Below are 24,940 nucleotides of genomic sequence, written 5' to 3'. Positions count from 1 at the left end.
CTTATAGCAGCTCTACTTGTAACAGCCAAATGTTGTGAATAACCCAGATGTCTTTCAGCAGGTGATTGGTTAAACAACCTGTGGTACATCTATACTGTGGAATACTACTTGGCAAGTAACAGGAACACACTATTGATACGCACAACAACCTGGCGAAGCTCCAGGTTGAGTCATGCTGAGTGAAAAAAACCAAACCCAAAAGATTACATACTGTATTATTCCATTTAAATGACATTCTTAAAACAACAAAATTCTAGAAATGGAGAACAGATTAGTGATTGCCAGGGGTTAAGGAGGAAGTAGAGGTGGGAGAGAAGTGGGGTGGCTGTAGAAAGGAAACATGAGGGATCCTTGTGGTGATGGAAATGTTCCATATCTTGACTGTATCAATGTCGATATCCTGGTTGTGGTATTACACTATAGATTTTCATGATGTTACCACTGAGGAAAACTGGGTAAAGGGTACAAGAATCTCTCTGCAGTACTTGTTACAACTGCACGCAAATTTGTAATCATCTCAAAAAGTTTAAGAAACCAATGAGGCAGCAAAGTATTATAGTATTCAGTCACTTCATTTATACTCCAAGGGGTCCCCAGAGAGCCTACTGTGGTGTCAGACACAGATGGTGCTCAGTAGGTGTTTGTTGAATTAATAACTGAAAAAGGATTTGAGTTCCTGTACCCTCATTTTATAGCAGGTAACTGCCAATAAAGGTTGTGACTAGTTCCAAAATTCCAGCAATTAAACAGCATACGAGGGACTGGAACTCTGGACCCCTGACTACAAGGCCAAGATTTTCTTTTGATTACATCTTTATACTCTCTCTTTTCATGGAAGAGATGATATCTCATCAACCTTCACAGGTCTCCTTTATCTCAAGACATAGTTCATTTCTTTTCTGTTTTTTGCTAGCATATGAATTTTTTTTTTCATCACTCCCTAAACAAGCTGTATATCCACCACAGACATTTCCTCATCATTCATGTAGCCTTCATCCTCTACATTCCGGCTCGCATCCTTACCCTGTTCTCCAACCCCCACCTTCTCCCTTCACGAAAATTACTTTCCTAAAAATTCCAACAGGCCTCCTTGTGCCATCACCTCAAAGTTCATCTTCTTGTTTGTCTCTGCAGCATGGAAACCTTGCGTTCAGATTCCCCAGGGTTCTTTCAGGTTGACCACCCAGTTCAGTGAGTCCCAGGCAATGTTAACTCTCTCACAGTCTGGGCTATCAGGTCCAACATTCCTGCTCCCCAAACCCTCCCACCCTATAGGAAGCAGCTCATGGAACAGCCCCTTCTTGCCACCCTCTCTGCAGAAAGACAGAGGGAGAAAGACCCACAATTGTGGACTTACTGAACAGGTTATTCCAGGTCACATTTGTCTTTTCCTCAGATTCCGCTGGTTGGAAAATGAGCACCCCGTGCTGATCGAGGTTTTTTAGCAATTCTTCACAGTAGAATGGCATCCCGCAGCTCCCCTCCACCAGGTACCTGTAGTCAAAACAAGGCAACCTGGTTACATCGAAGAAGCACATTTTCGGAAGGAAAAATATTTGAGTCTTCTCAATCACTTGACAATAACCTCTTCTCATTCTCCCTTTCTCTTGGGTTGTTTTCCATTTTTAGGGATTGCTTTTTTCTTTTTCTTTCATCTTTTTGATTATGTAAGGCATTTATGTCTTTCCAAAGCCAAAACTATATAAGAAGTACATCCTCCGTCTTGCTTTCCTTCCTGAACCTTTTAAGTAACAATTTGAACAAGTTTCTGCTTTATTTTTTCAATGTTTCTTTTTAAAAATACAAACAAATGCACACACCCGCATCTCACCCCTTTCTTAGATAAAAGACAGCATGTTATACATAGTGCAAACTAGGCTGCCCCTTGTTTTTACACCCAAGGATGTGTCCTGGTCATCCCTCCTTATCAGCAGATCTTTCTCACTGCTTCTCCCTGCTCTGCAGTGTTCCATTGTGTGGCTGCATCCCAGTTTATTCCACCTATCTCCTTAGAGAGACATCCACTCAGACTGTTTCCAGTCTTCTACTAATACAAATAATGCCTCATTAAAACTTAGTCCAGGGCCGGCCCCGTGGCTTAGCGGTTGGGTGCGCGCGCTCCGCTGCTGGCGGCCCGGGTTCGGATCCCGGGCGCGCACCGACGCACTGCTTCTCTGGCCATGTTGGGGCCGCGTCCCACATGCGGCAGCTGGAGGGATGTGCAGCTGTGACATGTAACTATCTACTGAGGCTTTGGGGGAAAAATAAATAAATAATTAAAAAAAAAAAACACTTTAAAAACTTAGTCCACGTGTCACTTCATATTTTTGAGATAGATTCCTAGCATTGGGATTGCTAGATCAAAAGGTAAATGCACACATATATTTATATACATATATATATTATATATGTATAGTACGTATATACATATATACATATACGTAGAGAGAAAGAAACAGAGAGACAAAGGGGGAGGGCGTGCCAAATTCATGCCTGGAGTTACTTTAAATGAGACTTTGTTCAGACATCTCTCTTCCAGAAGCGAGGCAACCTCATTAGAAAGAACAGATGCTGATACCAAGGTGGGTTGTAAACAGCAGCTAAAGAAGAGGCTCTATCCATGTTGTTAAGGGGACTGCCGTGAAGACCTCGGCAGAGGAACCGCTGAGAAGCTCAGAAAGCACTGACCAGAGATCCAGCCTTCAGCAGCTGCTGTCAACAGGAAACACCAGCACCAGACAACATTGTGTCAGCTGAGTAACACCTTGCTTAGTTGCAGGTTGTGGTCTTTGCTGTTTACCAGTTTGCCTTTCATGTCATTTGCCTATGTCAGTTGTTGTTGGTTGAAGTGAGTATACCCATACCCAGCACGATGAGAGGGAAACAACACTAATGTCACTAAGCAAAGCTTAAGAAGGCATAACAGGGGCCATAACAAGGGAAAGGTGAGCAGCATCCATCCTACCAAGCACCATGAATGGCCCCTGGGAAAGGCGGGACCAGCAAGAATACTGAGGTAGGCGCGTTACATCTTAAGGAATCTGATGAAGTCTGGATCTGGGGAATGAACACAGATGTCAAGACCTTGGGACAGAAACAGATTACTCACGATTCAAGTTCTTCGGAGATGCCCCTGACACCGAGGTCTAGGCAGGCCTTGTTCCGGATGTCCTTAGGCTGCATGGCTCCGAGGGTGACGTAGGTGGTATTCCTGTTCTTCATTACGGCACTGGCCGCTGCACAGGGTAAGCCAATGAAGGGAGACAGAGACATGATGATGAAGATAGGAAGAGTCTGGACAAGCTTCTCCATAAAGGCCCAGGAGGCCATATCGATAAACTGGCCCTCATCGATGATGAAAATAATCCTTTCCTCTTTCACTGTCTGGACAAGGTAGAGAAACAGAAAGAAAAATGCTGTAGGCCTTTGGGTTTTTATACATGTGTATGGGTATGCATGTGTATCCACTAAGTTTTGTGGTGCTAAATTAAATATTTTCTTTCCAATAACTTTGTATTAATTTAGATTTCACTAACTTGAATTTACGGCATTTTGGACAGAGCTGGCTAGAATGGACTCTTACTTGGTCAAATCTTTGTGTAAAAATAGTAGAAATTTGTAGGATACATGGGGTCGTAGCCAAGTAAAAGCACCCATTACATATTACATAAAAATAACTGATGTTTACTCCAAGTCATTTTAACCTATTCACAAATGAAGGTCTCCTGGGATTATCGGCTTGATATTTATTCAACCAACATATATTCAACGTACACTTCCTGAGCCCCCCCTGGGCTAGGTGCTGGATACTCAGTGCTGAAGGAATCTGATCTAGTCCTTGCCCTGCTGGCAGTTTATGCTGTTCTAGCTTGAACTATGGTATATGTTACACTTAAAAACAGATCACGTGTCCATTTTCTTGTGTAGACTACGCTTCCCTAACTAGCCTGAATTACTCATTCACTCATTAAGCATTTATTGTGCACCTACTAAGGTCGGGCACTGTTCTAGGTGCTGGAGATACAGTATTAAACAAAATATAGGGCTTCCGTGTTAGCGTCAGCCCCTCGCACAGCAGACCTTGCATTTCCGCGGGGTGAGGGGTCTGAGTGGAGAACACCTGCCTGAGAGGTTAAGTCACTTGCCAAGGTCACACAGAGAGTAAATGATCCAAAGATTATCGTCACGACGCACAGTGCAAGCACAGCTTTAATAGCGGTTTCCAAACTAGATTTGCATCAGAACCAACTGAAAAGTTTTAAAACAAAAGCAAACAACTAAACAGATTCCTAAGCCCAACCAAGCCCTTTTGAATCTTTAGAGGTAGTACTCATAAATCCATATTTTTTAAGAAACTTCCTGGATACTTGTGATGCAAACACAGCCTGACATGTAGAAATGACTGATATTGCCCTGCTTATGTGCCTGAAGTGGAGAAGGAGGAAGTTGTGTTACAGTTTTAATGCAATGCCACAAACTTGTATTGATTATTTACAATGGGCCAGATGCTCTGCTGGTCAACAGTGATACAAAAATGAGTAAGAGGCTCCCCGTCCTTAAGAAGCTCACACTCTCCTGAGGGGGAGACACAGACAAGTAATGAACTGCAGTAGATAGAGTATGGTCAATACAATAAGAAATATGTTCAAAGTGTCACAGAAGCACGGTGAAAGAGGAATTAGTCACGCCTAGTGATTTGGGGAGTTCTCACCAGAGAGGTGACAATGAAGGACGAGTAGCATTTCTCCAGGTTAATCTTTTGGGGGCCAGCCCTGTGGCGCAAGTGGTTAAGTGCACGTGCTCCGCAGCGGCGGCCCGGGGTTTGCAGGTTCGGATCCCGGGCGCACACCGACACACCGCTGGTTGAGCCATGCTGTGGCGGCGTCCCATATACAGTGGAGGAAGATGGGCACAGATGTTAGCCCAGGGCCAGTCTTCCTCAGCAAAAAGAGGGAGATTGGCAGATGTTAGCTCAGGGCTGGTCTTCCTCACCAAAAAAAGAAATCTTTTGGCTTTTATCTCATTAGCATTGGGAATTATTTGGATAGTATAAAGCATGGGTTGGTGTGATTTGCATATGCTCTGCAGTTATACGGAAGGTGAATTGGAGTGGAGAGGTCCGAGGCACAAAGTTTAGTTGGAAAGCTATGGAAATAGTACAGGAAGAGATAGAACCTGAACTACAGCCTGGAATAGAGGACGAGAGATTCCAGAGACCACCTGAGGGAGAAATAGTGGGACTTGGCAACCGAGTAGATGCAGTAGATGTGGCAACTGGTGAGGAAGGGAGCAAAGACAGCTTGAAATGATGGGTGAATGAATTTGCCATTGACTAAACCAAGGATCAGGATCAGAATGAGAAAGAAAGGGCATTGGACTAGGAAAAACTAAATAAATTTACTATTAGACACTGAACTGAGTGTGAGTTACTACATCAACGTGGAATATATAGAAGGTTCTTAGAAATATGGTTCTGGTGCTTAACAGAGAGATGGGGATAAACGTGGTGATCATCCACACGTAGTGGACAATCCTGAGGTTACTCAGAGAGAGGGGTGACATTGGCTGAGTGTTTCCGATGAAAGAACAGGCACTGCTCTAAAGTATTTTACACATAATTTAGTCATTTAAACCTTACAACCCAGTGAGCTGGGCACTGTCATTTCCCCATGTTATGGATGACAACAAAAGCACAGACAGATGAAGTCACTTGCTCAAGGTTACCCAGGGAGCAAGTGATAGGCCTGAGGGTTCAAATGTTGGTAGTCTGACTATAGAGCCTACATACGTAACCACTTTGATATACTGCATTTCATACAGAGGGAGAAAAAACGAGGGCTGGTTTTAAGGAGAGGCCAAACTCCCAGGAGGAAGGTTAAGGGACCCTTTTTCAAGTATAGCTAACTTTTGAACAGACTCTTAGCTCAAGGTTTGGAAGGATGGAGGGGAATGAAACACTTTAGGATAAAGCTTTCATACGCTTCAAAGCTTTTTGCCAGTGGAGTCTGAACCCTCCGGCCGCCTGGCTTTGTGGTGAGAGGCCCAGTTTTCCTCCCCCCTTACTGGACTCACAGATGCTCTTACCTGCTCCAAAATCTTCAGAAACAATGATTCCAACAGCTTTTGCTTTCTCAAGGTGCTCATCTTGGAAACCTCTTGTGAAATAGGGAACTGTATAAAGAATTATGAGAATACTGAGTAAGGGAAAATAGCAAAAGGAGCTACTAGCTGGGTGACTTTGGGCAAACCACTCTACTGTTCTGTGCCTTAAGATCCTCATGTCTTAGATAATACATAACATCCCTTCCAGCTCTAATACTCTACGTCGTTGAATCTAATAGACATAGGAAAGAAAGAAAGAACGGGGCACACTCTGTCTCTGCATTGGCAGTCACCTGTGGGAGAAGAGTGACTTGTGCCCCAGACTAGCTAGAATAGTATAGCCATGATGGAAAGGTGAGAAAAAAAATGAATCTGCATGTGGCCATTTGGATTTTCTTGAGTACAGTATTTCTAGATACATCCACTATGTCTCAGGAAGGTGGATGCTCTTCAAGGAGGATTGGGAGCCATTTCCTTACCACCTGGATGCTCCAGATGAGAAAAGAAAAGGATAAAGGCCAAAGAGATGCTAAGTCATAAAGCATCAGGGAGGAGTTGCTGCACCTGCCCCGTCACTATTTCTTGCAGAAGTCTACTACTAGCTAGTTACCTGGACACAGAAAAAGTCGTTAAGAAGACAGTGGAACTTTTCATCCAACAGTGTCTTGACTTTATTCTGAAGGTTGGTCTGTTGTTCTTTATAATGTTTACAAGTATCCAGACCTAGTACACTGGACATCAGTATCTGGATGGTGTAAAAATTTTGCTGGAAGTTGATCTTAGTCAATGCAATAGCAATAGTCCTGTTTATAAGAAAGTCGAGAATCAGAAGAGGGTTTTTAAATATATTTTTTGAAAATAATAAAGGTTGAAGGAAAGCTCTGACTCTTCATATTCAGAAAAATTCCTCATAAAAGAAATTCCCCAAGCTATCTGGAAGTTGTTCTTTATTCCTGCTTCAGATACATTCGCTCACTCCACTGTGTTCCCAGCCCCTGATAACCTAACCTAGCTATCCCCTCTTCTCTAGTCCTACCACCACGGCCTTGGTCCAGGCCCTTCTACTCTCACCTCTGTGACCGAGTACCCAGCTCCTAGCCCTGCCGAGCATTATGACTCTCTGAACGCAGCCCCTTCACAGAAGCCTGCAGGATCCAGGCAGAAGCAAATCTTCTCTCCTATTCAAAATTGTTCAGTGGCTCCCACTGCCTGAAGGTGTAAGTCTAGACTCCTTTATGGGACACACAAGACTTGCCAAAGCCTCGTTTTGTCATTTTTTGCCACTGTATGCCCAGCAGTCTACCCTCCACCACCAACAAACTGGTGAGAGTTCCCTATACACCCAGAGCTGTTTCTTCTCTCCATGTCTCTGCTTAGGCTGTCTCCCCAGCCTGGAATGTTCTCCCTTCTTACGGTCCATCCTAATCCCTTATTTCCTGTTCATCTATAAATCTCAGGTGTAGCCTCCTGGAAATCTTCCCTGATGCCCCAAGGTTGCATTACATACCCCTTTCTCTTAGCTCCCACAACATTCTATTGCACGCCTCCACCATTGTCCTCAGCACATTATATTTTTATTGTTCTCTCTCTCTCCTCTTCTGTGAGAGCTCCTTGAGGGCAGGGATCAATAATCTTCATAATAATGAAGATTATTCATCTTCAGGGTATTGGCACTTGTTATGGGTTGACTCATGTCCCCCCAGAATTCATATGTTGAAGTCTTAGCCCTCAGTACCTCAGAATGTGACTTTGAGAATAGGATCATCACAGATGTAATTAGGTAAATTAAGATGAAGTCATACTGGAGTAGGGGGGCCCCTAATCCAATACGACTGGTATCTTTATAAGAAGGGGAAATTTGGACACCAACACCACACAGGGAGAACATCATGTGAAGATGAAGGCAGAGATTGGAGTGATGCTTCTACAAGCCAAGAAACACCAACAATTGACAGCAAGCCACCAGAAGCCAGGGGAAAGGCATGGAACAGACTGTCCCTCCCAGTCATCAGAAAGAACCAACCCTGCCAACACCTTGATCTCAGACTTCTAGCCTCCAGTACTCGGAGACAATAAATTTCTGTTGATTAAGCCATCCAGTTTGTGCTACATTGTTACAGCAGCTCTAGCAAACTAATAGGGCACTTAACATTTCCTGGAACATAGTAGGTACTCGATAAGTGATGGAATGAATGAATGAATGAATGTCTCCTGGTTGTTATGAACTATCTCCTTAGCAATGTTAAAGATATTTTAAAACTGGCCTTTCTCAGGCCTCTCATTGAAACAGAGTAGAAATACAGCTGAAAATAACCTAAGGTTAATAAGCATTTTCTCCTTAAAGCCTTTAGGCTAGATGGCGAGGGAATATGAGACACAGTCAGTGTCATCTTGGTCATCATCACTGTTATTGAATATCACACTTTCCACTGCCACGAGGGTGCTGGAAGGGTTGTCCCAAAGAGAGTCCTCATAACATTCCTTATACGAAAATAGATAAACAGTATAAGGCAAGTACATTAGATCTGCTTTCCACAGGAAAGCCAGAGGCCTATCATTCCCTATCCCCTCTCACAGGGCTGAACGGTTTGAAGCAGTGAGTCTCTGTCAGCTAGCTGGATAAATGTATGTGGTTGTTCTGCAGACCCAATCTAGCCTTGGTCTCAACACCTGTGCCAGTGGTTCTCAACCTGTCTGCACTATGGGATTACTCAGGAAGCTTTATTTTATTTTATTTTTTTAAGATTTTATTTATTTATTTTCCCCCCAAAGCCCCAGTAGATAGTTGTATGTCATAGTTGAACATCCTTCTAGTTGCTGTATGTGGGACGCGGCCTCAGCATGGCCGGAGAAGCGGTGCGTCGGTGCGCGCCCGGGATCCAAACCCGGGCCGCCAGCAGCGGAGCGCGCGCACTTAACCGCTAAGCCATGGGGCCGGCCCTCAGGAAGCTTTAAAATATTAATATCCAAGCCCCACCTGGCATTCAATCAGGATCTCCAGGGGTCAGCCCAGCTTCTCATTTTCTTAGTTCACTATGTTTATCATTATTTATTTAGCACAAGGGGCATGGCATCCAATAATCAATAGATTGTGAGTAGTTTATATACAACAAATTATATAAAGGAGAGGAGCATTAAAATAAATGAAACTCTTAAGGATATCAGCATTCTCTGAGTTCCCAAGAAATGGTCATTGCAAGACACTCACCTGTGATTCTCACCTTGGGCCAGGTACTCAATTTCCTTAAGTATCTGGCTTTTTCCATATCCCGATAATCCCTCATACATTAGGACTCGGCTGCAGTTGCACTTCAAAAATTCCTTCATAGTACACATGAAGTATTCGATCTCCTTATCACGTCCTGTGATTTTTATTTTTTAAAAAGGGAGCAAACGCAATCAACATAAAATAGTCTAGAGATACAAAAAAAGCACATAGTGATACCACTTCTAAGAGTAACTTTGGAATTTCCTTGGCAGTTTTCATGGACTTTTTTGAGGTCTTGTGCATTTTTAAAATTATTTAAATCTTTCTCTAGAGCTTTCCAGTTAACAATGTGGTTTTACAGTTTTCTTTGATTCCCACAAGCCATGAGGGAAAGTATTCTTTCATGATCATTATAATGTCCATTCAATGTTGGTGTAGAAAACTGAGATTTGCTTAGATTCCACACCCAGGAGTTAAACCAAGCCTATCTGACCCTAATGCTCATTTTTTCCCCTTTTTTTCTATAACGGCCTAGAAGTTATCTATAGATTATTATATCAGGAAATAAATTTATTAAAGTTAGGGCTCCTATATTGAACAATTATGGATAAAATATTTTTATTTCTGATTCTGTGAGGGCAACTTGCTTTCTGTAAATGAGAAATTATACTTATCTCAGGGCTACTAGAAGCATTATCAGTGACAAGAAAATTCAATTTGCTTTCAAAAATCATGTATAGATAATTTCTATCATAAGAACAACCTAAATTCTTAGTAAAAGTAACTTACAGTTTTTTCTGATTATAAAACTCACACATGCTCACTGTAGAAAATATGGAAAACTTAGAGAAGGAAAAGAAGAAAATAAAAGTCACCTTGGGTTACAACCCTATCCCTGTTATTTTTCTTATGTTTTTTGTGCTTTTTTTTCTTTTTTTTTGCTGAGGAAGATTCACCCTGAGCTAACATCTGTGCCAATCTTCCTCTATTTTGTATGTGGGTCCCCACCTCCACATGGCTGATGAATGGTGTAGGTCTGTACCCAGGATCCGGGCCCAAGAACCCCGGCCACTGAAGTGGAGTGCACTGAACTTAAACCACTATGCCACGGGCCAGCCTCTTCTTACGTGTTTTTAGATATATGTAACAGGATGCCCTCCCTGAAATATGAAACTCAGCCCTCCCTGAAATCTGAAACTCAGCCCACAGTCTTTGAAACCTGGGTGGACAGCAAGGAACTGGCAGAACTGTAATTTCAAGGAGTGAGCAATGTCTGTCAAAGAGCTGGAGACACATTCGAGCTTGACTCTTCCTTCTCCGGTGGACAGGTCACTGTGGAGGGCCCATTGTGATATCCACGGATAGAGTAAAATGCACCCAGGTGTTATCTAACGTCTGTTGAAAACCAGGACCGTTGCTCTAAGTTGAGATGTTATATTCAAAGAAGCTAAGTGTTTACTTGGTAATGTAAACTTCCGGGTAGGATTTAGTGAGAACCACTTTGCAGACTGTATTGCTGCTTTTGGACGAAACACTTCCTTTCTGAAAATGCATTGGAACTTCAATTTTTTGAGATGTGCAGTATTCTTCTTCGTCCTGAGGCTCACATATGAACTCAGAAGATGAGGCCCAGAAGGCTGCCTGGCGGAATCTTCTAGCCCTCTGTGTTCTATTCACATAGAACACACACAACACGTAAGAGCTTATGGATTGTCTTTTTTGCTGGACTTTAAAATGAGCTTAAGTCAACTTGACTTGAAAGACGTGCACCTTGTTTCTATCTAAACAAGGCCCTAATATCTGGGACTGCCTTGCATGTATTATTTTTTTTTTATTGATGTTTTAATAGTTTTTAACATTGTGAAATTTTGGATTGTACATTTTTGTTTGTCCATCACCACATATATGACTCCCTTCACCCCTTGTGCCCACCCCCGACCCCCGTTGCCCCTGGTAACCACAATACAGTTTTCTCTGTCCATGTGTTGGTTTATATTCCACATATGCGTGAGATCATACGGTGTTTGTCTTTCTCCTTCTGGCTTACTTCACTTAACATAATACCCTCCAGGCCCATCCATGTTGTTGCAAATGGGACGATTTTGTCTTTTTTTATGGCTGAGTAGTATTCCATTGTATATATATACCACATTTTCTTGATCCAATCGTCAGTCGAGGGACACTTAGGTTGCTTCCACTTCTTTGCTATGGTGAATAATGCTGCAATGAACATAGGGGTGCATAAGCCTCTTTGGATTGTTGATGTCAGGTTCGTTGGATAGATTCCCAGTAGTGGGATGTCTGGATCATAAGGTATCTCTATTTTTAATTCTTTGAGGAATCTCCATACCGTTTTCCATAGAGGCTGAACCAGTTTGCATTCCCACCCGCTGTGTATGAGGGTTCCTGTTTCTCCACATCTTCTCCAAGACTTGTTGTTTTTTGTCTTGGTGATTAGAGCCATTCTAACGGGCGTGAGGTGATATCTTAGTGTTGTTTTGATTTGCATTTCCCTGATGATTAGTGATGTTGAACATCTTTTCATGTGTCTGTTGGCCATCTGTATATCTTCTTTGGAGAAGTGTCTGTTCATTTCCTCTCCCCATTTTTTGATCGGGTTGTTTGTTTTTTTTTTTGTTGTTCAGTTGTGTGAATTCTTTATATATTATGGAGATCAACCCCTTGTCAGATGTATGTTTTGCAAATATTCTCTCACAGCTGGTGGGTTGTCTGTTCATCTTGATTCTGGTTTCGTTTGTCTTATAGAAGCTCTTTAATCTGATAAAGTCCCACTTGTTTATTTTTTCTTTAGTTTCCCTAGTCTGGGTAGGCATGTCATCCGAAAAGATTCCTTTATGACCAATGTCAAATAATGTGTTGCCTATATTTTCTTCCATGAGTTTTACAGTTTCAGGTCTCACCTTCAAGTCTTTGATCCATTTTGAGTTAATTTTTGTGAATGGCGATAGCAGATGGTCCACTTTCATTCTTTTGCATGTGGCTGTCCAGTTTTCCCAACACCATTTATTGAAGAGACTTTCCTTTCTCCATTGTATGTTCTTAGCTCCTTTGTTGAAAATTAGCTGTCCATATACGTGTGGTTTTATCTCTGGGCTTTCAATTCTGTTCCATTGATCTGTGTGTCTGTTTTTGTACCAGTACCATGCTGTTTTGATTCCTATTGCTTTGTAGTATGTTTTGAAGTCAGGGATTGTGATGCCTCCTGCTTTGTTCTTTTTTCTTAGGATTGCTTTAGCTATTTGGGGTCTTTTTTTGCCCCATATAAATTTTAGTATTCTTTTTTCTATTTCCGTGAAGAATGTCATTGGGATTCTGATTGGGATTGCATTGAATCTGTAGATTGCTTTAGGTAATATAGACATTTCAACTATGTTTATTCTTCCAATCCACGTGCATGGGATATCCTTCCATCTCTTTATGTCATCATCGATTTCTTTCAATAATGACTTGTAGTTCTCATTGTATAGGTCATTCACCTCCTTGGTAAGATTTATTCCTAGGTATTTTATTCTTTTTGATGCCTTGCATGTATTTTTGACCCTAAAAAACCACTTTCTGTTCATTATAGTTCTGTTGTCATCTATGTTGTTAACATATACAATGTCATTTATAGGAGATCTGGTAGAAGGAGGGCATTTCCATACTCCTAACCTCTGATGGTCTGTTTTGGCTACGGCTTTGAGGAAAGATCCCAGGGCCTGATCTTTACCTCACACTGGTGGAATCAGGGCCAAAGGCAACCAGACCAGACTGAGAAATGTATGCTTGTTATACCCATGTGTTCTAATGTGACTGTCATGTTGAGTCCTCAATCTTGTCGAGGGGAGTCAGGACTTCCACTCAATGTCAACCATTATCACAACAAGCACATCCTAGGATGGAAAGCAAGGCCTCGGAGGAGGGTGAGAGTGGGCATTCCTTCTTCTCTCTAGCCTTCAGGAGTTTGGGGATCTGGACTTAGAAGTGATTTGCTTGCCAACTCTGAAAAACACCCGAGTGCAGTGAAGGCGGGGCACACTGCTTGCCTAGTGCTCTTTGCAGTTCTGGACCTGTTGCCTTCTTTTAGGCTCTACTGACATCAAGATTCTGTCCTGGCCTCCCCCAAAGTGTGGGACAGAGCATCCTCTTAATTGTCCTAACACAGTCATGACCGAGATTTCATTTATAATGATACTTTTAGAGATGTTCAGGTCTAACGGAAGGAATTACAATGTTACTAGAAATGGCTGCCTTCAGAATCCACAGGCCAATCTTCATGCGGGTCTCTTCCCTCAGAGGGCGTATCTCTACCTCATTTTATGTCTACTTCCCTGTCTATTCTCGAGTTAGCTTTCATATGATAGGGTCCCTATCACCAAGAATCACAAAACCATCACTGCCAGATGGATCGTACATCTAAATGTAAAAGGTAACAGAAAGTTTCCAGAAGAGAATCTAGGAAAATATCTTCACGACTTTTGGGTGAGGAAAGATTTCTTAAACAGTACACAAAAGCACAAACTACAAAAGAAAAGATTGATAAATTGGATTACATTAAAATAAAAAATTCCCTTCACTGAATACATCATTAATAGAGTAAAAAGGCAAGCAAAGAATGGGAAAAGTTACGCACAGTAAAAACAAATGACAATGGACTCATTTCCAGAATATATAAATAATTCCAGCAGTTATACGATAAAAATATAACCCAATTGAAAAATAGGCAAAAGATTTGTACAGACACTTTATAAAAGATGATGTCCAAATGGCCAATAAACACATGAAAAAGGAACTCAGCCACATTAGGGAAACACAAATGGAAACTGCAATGAGATACTGCTATACATCCAACAGAATTATTAAAATTATAAAGACTGATAAAACTAAGTTGTTGGTAAGGCTAAGGAGCAACTTGAACCCTCATAACACTGTTGGTCAGACTATAAATAAATACAACTATTTTGGAAAATTATTTGGCATCATCTACCAAAATAGTACCCTTTGTCCCAACAATTTTACTCCTATGTATATACTCAGAAGAAATGTATACATGTGTTCACCAAAAGACTTGTACGAGAATCTTTATGGCAGCATTATTCATAAGAACCAAAACTGGAAACCACTTCAAATATTGTACAACAACAGGATGGATAAATTGTTGTATATTTATAAAATAGAATACTACATAGCAATGAAAATAAATGAATTACGGCTACACCCAACAACATGGATGAATTTCATAAAGTAATGTTGATTAAAAGAAGGCATACGTAATTATACAATGTATGATTTCATCCATATGAATTTTAAAAACAGGCCTAAGTAAACTGGGGTGTTAGAAGTCTTTGGGGAAAGGGAGAGGTTTAAAGCATGTGAGGGTTCCTGGAGAACTGCTACTTTTCTATTTCTTGGCCTGGATGGTGATTCTATGTTCAATTTACGATAATTAATTAAGCTGCAGACTTATCATTGGTGTACTTTTCTGTATGTTTTGTTATAGTTCTATATAAATGTTTAAAAATCAGGGGCTGGCCTGGTGATGTAGTGGTTTAAGTTTGCCTGCTCCACTTCGGCAGTCTGGGGTTCGCGGGTTCAGATCCTGGGCGCAGACCTCTCCACAGCTCATTGAGCCATGCTGTGGTGTCATCCCATATACAAAATAGAGGAAGATTGGCACAGGTGTTAGCTCAGGCCTAATCTGCCTCAGCAAAAAGAGGAAGATTGGCAGTGGATGTTAGCTCAGGGCTGATCTTCCTCACATAACAAAACAAAACAAAAAAGTTTAAAAATCAAGGTCCACTACCTACCCAGCAAAAGGTAATTCTGATTTCTGTTGCACTTGAGGTATGCCATATCAAACAAGCTGAAGAAAGGAAGAAAAGACAAGATGTTAGAGTTAAAATGGGAAAATACTGAGAGCAGGAGTGACTAGTTCTTAATTCCCAGAAAGCCTCCTTTTCAATCTCTAACAAGAGTCTATCCCCTGACTCAAGTCTTGCAGATGCCAAGAAGAGGAAAGGAGGGGAGGAGAAGTTCTTACCTCATAATAGATAGTCCAAACAACTTGTGTAGCATCCTTTACACAGCACCTAGTACACTGTCCAATCAATCCTTGTTGAGTCTGCATTGATAGAACTGATCCCTCTCCAGGGAAACCAGACACCCAATATGGGACCCAGTGGACTTGGATATGGTATACTGTCTCACATCCTGGAAAGATTCCACCAATTGCTCAAGTGCTTTACACGGATCATTTCCTTTATTCCTGACAAAAACCTTATTTAAAAGATACTATTATTATGTCCATTTTACAAATGAGGACATTGAGGTACACAGAGTTTAACTTACCCAAGAAGCCATGGCTAGTGGTGACAGAGGATAAAGACAGAGTCAATATGTAAATCTAGGCCAGCGTGCATACGCTTACCCAGTGTATGATATTATCTCTTGAAGAAGCCTTTTTAGTAAAATGGATCATTCCCTGGTCTATACCATCACACTCCATTGTTATGCCTCTGTCATAGCACATACCAGAGTCCCCCGGGTAATATATAGCTAATTTTGTATATGTTGGTCTTCCCCATTAGACTGTGACTTTCAGGGCAGGAACCAGGCCCTGTTAATATTTGCAGGTGTATTTCTACACTTTCTTATTTTCAGAGATGGTATAGAAAACTCATGAAGAGGGCAGGCTTTGGGATCAGATAGTCCTGGGTTTCTGTGGTAGATTGACTGCATTAATGACCCTACTTCTGCACTCCCACTTGTATCTATGCCTTTTTCTATGTAACTTTGCAGTGCCTCCCACTCTGAGCTCAGCCTTATGATTGCTTTGGCCAATGGGATGTTAGCAAACATGACACAGAAGCTTGAAAAATGTTTGTGCATTGGGCTTGCTCTCTCTTGCTCTTCTGATGTTGCCATGACAATATGCCTGGGCTGGCCTGATGGAGGATGACACACAGAGGGCCAAACTGTCCCAGTCATGTCAGCCAGAATTCCCACTTATCCCACCCGAGGTCATCCCGGATCAGCCAACAACCTGCTGAAGCCCAGGCATGTGAACAAGCCAAGGCAAGATCAGCCAAATCCAGCCAAGATCAATCGAACCCCATATATTCGTGAGATAAGTAGATGTTTATTGCTGTTTACCACTGAGGTTTTGTGGTTGCCTACAATGCAGCATTACTGTGGCATTTTCAGCCTTGGCTCCATTGCTCACCAGATTTATGACCATGGACAAGTCATTTAACATCTCTGAGTCTCAGTTTTTGAATTTATAAAATGGAGATGATAACCATTTCTACCTGATATGGCTGCTATTAAGAATAAATTATATATTTTGAGGTAAAGTGCCTAATATTTAATGAGGGTTCACAAAAAATTATTGTTATTCATTCATTTGTTCAAACAGCACTTTATTGATGGTCTACACATGCCAAGTACGGTGTTGAACCCTGGGAATACAAAGGTGAATAATAAAGACTCCTTGAAAAAATTGCAGCCCTGATTCTGTTATCTGATCCTTTTAGACCTAGATTCTAGCTTGCTAATATAAAGAGTAATACCGTCCCGCTTTCCACTCTATTCATTCATTTATTCATCCTTACCGAGAGCCTGCTGTGTGCAAGCACTGAAGATATAAGAAAGAGCAAGAAATAGTCACTATCCTCAAAGAGCTCACAATGTAGTAAGTGAAAAGCACATCAAGTCAATAATTGTGATGAGTGTGGTGAGTATTCTAATAGGAGCGTGTGCCGTAGAGTTATAAAGAGGAGGAAAGAGCTAAACTGTCTGAGTTGGGATTGGTAGCTCCAGAGCCAGCCTCATAGAGGAAAAGATCCTCGAGCTGGATTTTAAAGATTGACTGTGGTCTTCCCAGTAGTCTGGGGATGGGGTGGGTGATAGGGAGGACAATCTACTCAGACATCCCAGAGGAGGGGGCCCAGGAGGAGAAGAACATGATTATGAAAATGATTAGAAGCCATTGAAGGATTTTAAGGCCCAAAATGACAGCCATACATCTAAGCTAGGCTTTGGGGGGATATATTTCACTAAAGATGTAGAGGAGGGACAATATCTTATACTCTTTTAGCCTTATCAATGCCTGGCACACAGTTGGTATGATCAGTAAATACTTAATTGTTGGTCACTGAGTCCATCTGGGTCCAAAAAAATACTCAAATGAGGGGATTCTCTGTTCTGTTTGCACAACTTTTGAAGAATAACCCTTAGATTCTCAGTACTGAGGGAGAATGGGATCTTATACCATGCGACCATATCTGTGTAGATATAGGAGATATAGCAGATATAGGAGAAAGATGAAGGATTTTGAAATCTGGGCCTCGGTCTGGTGAAGGAATAGATTTCAATTTCATCAACTGGCTTTGAATCCGAAATGGATGACTGATTGCTTTGCTATCATAATTCTCCCACTTCTTTACTGAAAACTACTGCAAAATCAACACTCCACACTCACATTTTCTCATTAAGGCCCAAACACTGATAGACTGGTCCAGAATCTGCAACACCTTTCATGACTTTCTTTGGAAGCTCTTTGAAAAAGTAGGCTGGTAGGTTGCTGCCATTGTAGGTGACAGAGTCACAGGTCACGATCCCTGGGTAGTACATCATCATCCTGGCAGCTATGTTGACTTTTTGACCGATTACTGCAACAGGAAGGAAAAAGGCAAAGAGCAGGGAGAAATGAATGTGATCTGAGACCTACTGTCCCCAGGTGGCATTTTTACCCCTTGCTCCCTTTGCCCCTCAAGAATGACACAGAAGTCTCGCCTTCAATACCCATATTAGCCGATGGCTATTAAAAAATACGCAGGGAATGACTCAATTAGCCATTAGCAAAGATTCTGCCCCACCTGGGAGGCCATGGGGACAATCTGCTCAGAGATAGAACGTCTTGTGTAAGGAGAGGGTTCTGTAAGTGGGTTACGTAAGGCCATAGACTTGAGGGCTCTCAGAGGAGGCGTAGTTGGTCTGCTGCTACAAGACAGACAAGCACAAGCTTGGGCCTGGGACACTGACCTCCAAATGAGGCATCAAGTTGTGTCTGTATGTTCCTGCACATGAACATTTTCATTTTCAAAATGAATCACCTTCATTTGGTGATTTCTTACGAGTGAGTAGATGGGGGGCTGGAAGGGGTGTGTGTGTAAGATTGATTTAGGGGGTATTTTACAGGGTAATATGCAATAGTGCACAGACTCTGAGGGCAAGCTCTGCAGGTCTGAACCCCAACACTACCTGTAACTGCTATGTTACTAAATTACTTGGGCAAATTACTTTAACTCTTCTATGCCTCAGTTTCCTAGTCTGTGAAATAGGGATGATAATATGACCTATCTCAGAGGGTAGTTTAAGAAGATTAATGAGTTAATACACGTACATCACTTTGAATAGTGCCTGGCTGCTAGTAAGCCCTGAATATTACTACTAACTAGGTGTTAAATGTTGCACTTTTGGGCCGGCCCCGTGGCTTAGCGGTTAAGTGCGCGCGCTCCGCTGCTGGCGGCCCGGGTTCGGATCCCGGGCGCGCACCGACGCACCGCTTGTCCAGTCCTCATGTGGGACGTCCAGCCGCGTCCCACATACAGCAACCAGAAGGATGTGCAACTATGACATACAACTATCTACTGGGGCTTTGGGGGAAAAAATAAATAAAATAAAATAAATAAAAATAAAAAAATAAATGCTGCACTTTAACATAGACTTAAATACTTCTGATCAAGATATTCCTTTTTAAAAAACTGTTTATTATGGAGAAATTTGACCATGTAATAAATCATAGTATCATGAATCTCTGTATACCCATCACCCAGTCCCAAAAGCCATTAACCCATGGCCAATCCTGCCCCATCCTCATTCCTATCTACTCTCCACCCTGTATTATTTTGAAGAAAGTCTCAGACATTGTATCATTGCAGACATAACTATTTCAGTATTTTAGATGGATTCAGTATTTTAAATGTATTATTTCTGAACATCTTAAACCCTAATAGGATTGAAGAGGAAAGTAATGGTAGGAGCAGTGAAATCTTGAGATAACACCTACTTACCATCCTCTTTTGAGAATAGTATTATTCGTCAGTAATACCAGTGTTCATAATTTTTAAGAAGCAGTCCTTACCTATTCCAGGAATTAAGAGGAGTAACTGTTTAATGTTAACAGGAAAGTATCATAAAGGCCCCTCATTTCATGAGCTCATAGCCTCCACTGCTCCCCTCTAATGACTGCATATTTCTTATACTCATGCATGGCCCCAGAAATGCACACTTTGCAAGCATTGAGCTGTCAATGGACAAAGCTACACAGCTTGGTTCCATCTAGAAGACTATTAACTTTCTGAGGGTAGGGCCCATGTCTCACTTATTTTTGTCCTTCCTCCCACAAAGCCCAGCGGCAAGGCACAGTGTTTGCTGAGAGAAACACGGAGATAAGCGAGCTCAGCACACCTGTGTACTCATGTCTCACAGAGTGTCCGACAATTCCACAGAAGACGATCCCGCTGGTCACGCCGATGGACACGGTACTGGTGCCGGGGAGAAAGAGAGTTGCCGAGAGAGAGAGAAAGACAATGAGCATACAGAAAGTAGGAGGGGTGGGGACATGATGATGAACGGGGTGGGAGAGGTGGGAGAGGATTTTTAATAAATAATTCTCTTCCCTTCATACTTAGTTTAGGGCAATGGTACACGGCGTGGAGGTATGAAAAGGGGACAGTTTGAGACACAGAACTAAGTTCTTAGAAGTGGTAACTCAGCGTACTTTTCTTCTATTTTTAGTATTCATCTGAACCACTTCTCTAGAAGATAACCTCTCATCACCTGAAATGGACTTTGAATGTAGAGTGACTGTGGTTGTAAACAATTTAACCATCTTTGTTATTGCTAGAAAGAATGAAGTCATTCTTTGGAAAGGAAGTAACTGAGAGTTACTCATGTGTGGCATCAAAAGCTAACTTTGCTAATACGTGAGGACGGCTGCATATATTGATGACCAGAGGCTGAGAAGGTGGAAATATTTAGGGCAAGGGGGTGATACCTGTTAGGGTCGACCAGAGGAGGGCCGCAGGTCTGGGTCATCGAGGTGCTCAAGAGAAGGAAGCCTGAGGGCACCGGGCTCTTGGAGGCCAGGGCTGGGGATGGTAAACTCTACCTTCTTAACAGTTTTACTGTGAGTGGGTTGTTTTAAGGCCAGATCAATACATAAACTTCCAACCCAAGGGTTCATTTTATCTCCCAGTTATTGAAAATCAGCTCAGGTCCCCCACATGGTGTTGGGAGTTTGATCTCTACCAAGAAGGAAGCCAGAAGGCGAGGGCGACAACTCAGTCAGATTCTCTTGCTGACCTGGTATATTTTGACTTTTTAGGAGTGTCCTTTCTCGGACTTGCCTTTACCCTCTCTCACCTTACGGCGCCAGGGCCAGGTTTGCCCACTCCGCTTGTCCATCATGTGAATAATGAATGCAGGCAGGAGGGCATCCGTTAAGGACAGCCCTCTCTGCTTTCCCGTTCCCTGATGCTCATCCTGTCTCCCCACAGCCGACAAGAGGGTCAAGGACCACCAGACGGCATAAGGGTCAACACTCACTGGATCTTGTGGACCTCAGAGCAGAAGTTGAATATGTCCATAGCACTTTCCAAGGCACGGGTGACTTCCTCAGGTGCCTTTTCCCCCGGGAAACCAAAGACACACAGAAAGGAGCAGCCCTGTGAGGGAGAGAGTCAGTGAACACAGCTGGTGGATGGTGAGCTTTAAACTGGACCAGCCAGAAGGCCCAGGGGAGGGGGCGCAGCAGTTTGCACTTTCTGAATCTGATTTCATCACGATTTCTCTCACAGCGATTTTATTTGTAGTAAACTTCATACAACTTCTAGTGCGTCATCCACAGTAGGGCCTGAGCCCAAGAAGGGCCTGCTTTTGCTCCAGAGACAACGGGTTGGACCGAGCTATTTGTGTGCACCCTCCTGTCTACCCTCGCTTGTGGCCAAGATCTTGTGCTGCAAGGTGCTAAGTTGAAGTCTAAGCAGCAGCACAGAGCAGTGGAAAAGGCACCAGCTCCGCAATCAGAAAATCTGTGTTCTCAGGCCACTTCCCAAGTGTGGAAACATGGATCAGTTGATTACACTCTGTGAACTTCAGTTTATCAGTCTGAAAATGCATGTAACCTAGACCCGCCAAGGTTGCTCTGGCTGCTAAAAGGATTAATGTTTTATATATATATATAAAGAGGTAATGTTACATATATATATGTATATATATACACACACACATATATATACACTTTATAAGCTACTTTATAGCATATATATACTTTATATAGTATATTATATATTTTTTTATATGGTATATATGTATACTTTATAGTATATGTATAAAGACTTTGTAAACGTAATGTTACATATGTTTACATATATATTATATATATTACATATATAATGTAACAATGATTTATACCTCTATTTATACACATACTTTGTAAACTATAAATTTATTGTCAGATATTGTTATTATTCTTAGGGATAAAGGCTTAAGCTGGGAGTGGTTTTTCTTGGCATAAACTTAACTCTGCCAAGCAGAGATTAAACTCTAAAGCTTGGCATTTTTATTACCAGTCACTTAAAAAATGACCTCTGTCAGATGCTGTTGTCTGTAAAAAAAGAGCATAATAAATTAAGGGCAATGGGTTAAAAATTTGAATGTATATGTTATATCCTGATGAAATGCAAAAGAACAGTAAAATGCCTCATTTCTTCAGCCCTCTGCAAAAAGAATCTGACCAAGTGTCAGATGCTCATTGGCACTGGGCTCTGTCTTGACGTGAGAGGGACGCCCTGATTCTGGGTCTACGCAGAGACTAGAGGGTGACTCCTTTGGGGGCACCAGTAGGTCTGCTTTGCCTGGAAAGTGTGCTTAGTGGCTTGGCAAGGTGAGCGTTTGACTGGCTCCAGCAATGAGAACAGCGGCTCTCACGTACTGAGTGGTGGCTGTGAGCAGGGCATTGCGACAGGTGCTTCACATATATATTTTTTAAAACTTCAAACAATCATTTGAGGCAAATACTATCTGCATTCAAATAATATCGGTATTATTATTCATGAACACACCAAGGCTCAGAGAAGTGCAATGACTTGCTAAGGTCACACAGCTAGGAATCGTTGAAGTCATGTCTGCAAGACACTAAAGACCATTCTCTTAGGTTCGATGCTCTTTCCTTACAATGCTCATGAATGAACATGGAAGGAAGGACTGGAGTGCACCAGGCTGAAAGTCACCACTCCCTCAGAATTCTCACAGCAGAGTTTATTTTCTTACGTAGAATTGGGTCTTCCTGCCTGGTTGTGTGGCAACGTGGATGAGTTACTCATCTTTGCCGCCCAACCCTAGCTTTCAGCCTTCTATGAAATGCTCAATAAATGCCTGTTGAAATAGTGAATGAAGGAGGGTGGGGCAGTAATTCAGTGCTCTGCTCTTAAGATACAAAACACCTGAGATGGGGAATCAATTCTCACTAGCACTTCTGTGGTAATTTGTTAATCACATTGTTTTTCTCTAAACTGGTTGCTAGCAGATTAAAAACACCCAGGAGCTAGAGGGCAAGCCCACCCCCCCACTCCCACCCCTCCCTCATGAAACTGAAAGGGGAACTGGAGATGTACATGTGGCAGGTGCGGACTACTGGAAACAAACTTCAGAGATGGGATGGTTACTAGACACCTGATCTAAAATCTCTGGGAGCCGCATCGTATGCGGGGCTGGAGGCGCACGTACAGTGGGAGCTAGTGGAGCACAGTGGGTAAGAGCACAGACCGGGAAGGCAGACTACCTGGTTTCTCAATCCTGCCTTGTCTCCGTGTCCCCATCTCTCCCTCCGCGTCCTCATCTGTAATGTGAGGACAGTAACGACAGTGCCTACCTCTTAGAGTAGTCACGAGGATGACATGAGTTAATACACGTAAAGTGTTGAGGACAATGCCTGGCATGTAGTAAGTGCCATATCCACCACGTAAGCTCTTCTTATAATTGTAAATAAAGACCGATATGTCCAGGTTAAAAGCGTCTATTCCCTCCTTCTCACCAACGTCCATAGGCATGAACGCTGACCTTAAATCATCAGTAGGTTCCTCCCCCTCGTTCATATCACCTTGTCAAACATGAAGACTTTATTGATTTGGCCTCGGGAGACCCTCAGGACAGAATTGATGTGCACACAGGCATCCTGAATGGCCAAGCCTATGACTTCTGCTTTTTCTCGGTCCTTAAACAACAGGTTCACAAACATAATTGTCACCGGGCGAAGCTCAGACAAATAACCCGGAAGCTGTTTGTCGTCAATCTGCAAAGCAGAGAGAAGCTTTCCTTAGCGGGTGTCCTTGGCAGCAAATCCTTCCTCACAACGCCACGCCCACCCCACACCCGAAAGTATCCCCGGGAGGGAACCAGCCTTTTGAGATTCTCTGGGGAAGCTGAAGTTGGAATGTGTGAGGAACAACACGACAGAGGCAGCCCCAAGTCGAGCAGCTGGCAATGGAACGCACTATCAAAATCTCTTCCAATGGGAATTGACGTACTGCTAATGTTTGACCAGCAGGCACTCCCTTGCCCCAACTGCTAGCTCCCTCACGCCAACAGGAGCCATCACAATAAGAGAAAGAACCACTGTTCCTTTTGGCTCTCTTATGATTTAGGGATAAGAATAGCACGCTGTGTAATTCAACCATATATTTTCATAACCTGGTACCTTCTGGAATATTTCCACATTCTATCCCACTTTATCTTCAAATGAAATGAAATCAGATTACCCCATTTTACTGATTAGATAACTGAGGCATGGAGAAATAATACAAGTTTCCCAAGGTCATACAGGGAGACAGTAGCAAACTAGAACCCAAATCTCCAGGCTTCTAGTCTGATATTCCATCTACCACACGCCCCTGCCTCTCTGGGGTGGTATATTTCATCTGGCTTGCCTCCTCTCTCCAAGCCTACCCACAAGAGGCACAGCGAAGGAGAGGAAAGTGTTCCCAAATTATCCCTGCCTATCATCATCCCTGAATCTTGTTAAATTAAGTCCATAGCAAACCAATGGGGGAAAATCACTGCATTATTTTCTCCCCCAAACAGCACAAGAGTGTCAGATTCTCCATTGGCAATACGAAACACATTTTCTAGATGAAAGAGGAAATCAATCGTGTGTAAGGAATCTTGCAACCATGCTTCCTAACTGGCTAGGATAGTCCTGGTTTCATGTAATTTGATTCTTTTCATAAAAGATAATTTAATAATTTCTAACTAACCAATATAGTGATTTTCTTTGACTTTTCAAACAAATCTATTAAATAAGTAATTACTATTAAATAAATAAAATATTAATTATTAAATACTAAATCTATTGAACAAATTAATTAATTATAAATTATTCTATTGGACCGTGTGTTCTGGGTTTTGGCTTGGAAAATGCAACCATAATATCTCTAAGGTTCTCTGTTCTTTGGGTGCAAGGGCAGGCCTTGATAAAGTTGTGAAAGGTTTGTCTTTTGCCTCCTTTCAGCCCCTTTAGCAGTTATCTCTTCACTCGATGTTCATTATTCCTACCCACAATTTTCCCAA

At 42.2% G+C, this 24,940-nt stretch overlaps 1 protein-coding gene across 1 annotated transcript in view; it reads right to left on the bottom strand.

Moving 5' to 3' along the window:
- Window positions 1-24,940, bottom strand: part of ADCY10 (adenylate cyclase 10) — a 70,667-nt gene that overhangs the window by 33,610 nt on the left and 12,117 nt on the right. Inside the window, exons 8-17 of the mRNA XM_058540139.1 lie at window positions 23,475-23,666; window positions 20,921-21,039; window positions 19,781-19,857; window positions 17,790-17,979; window positions 15,118-15,173; window positions 9,311-9,464; window positions 6,713-6,905; window positions 6,085-6,171; window positions 3,110-3,384; window positions 1,358-1,494 (exon numbers count right to left, since the gene is read on the bottom strand). Of these exons, the coding sequence (XP_058396122.1) occupies window positions 1,358-1,494; window positions 3,110-3,384; window positions 6,085-6,171; window positions 6,713-6,905; window positions 9,311-9,464; window positions 15,118-15,173; window positions 17,790-17,979; window positions 19,781-19,857; window positions 20,921-21,039; window positions 23,475-23,666 (1,480 nt within the window). The remainder of the gene's footprint in view (window positions 1-1,357; window positions 1,495-3,109; window positions 3,385-6,084; window positions 6,172-6,712; window positions 6,906-9,310; window positions 9,465-15,117; window positions 15,174-17,789; window positions 17,980-19,780; window positions 19,858-20,920; window positions 21,040-23,474; window positions 23,667-24,940) is intronic.

This window comes from Diceros bicornis, chromosome 4, assembly GCF_020826845.1.
Source record: "Diceros bicornis minor isolate mBicDic1 chromosome 4, mDicBic1.mat.cur, whole genome shotgun sequence".
Lineage (NCBI taxonomy): Eukaryota > Metazoa > Chordata > Mammalia > Perissodactyla > Rhinocerotidae > Diceros > Diceros bicornis.
The sequence above is the reverse complement of the archived record's forward strand: the minus strand, read 5'-3'. Positions and strand labels throughout refer to the sequence as shown.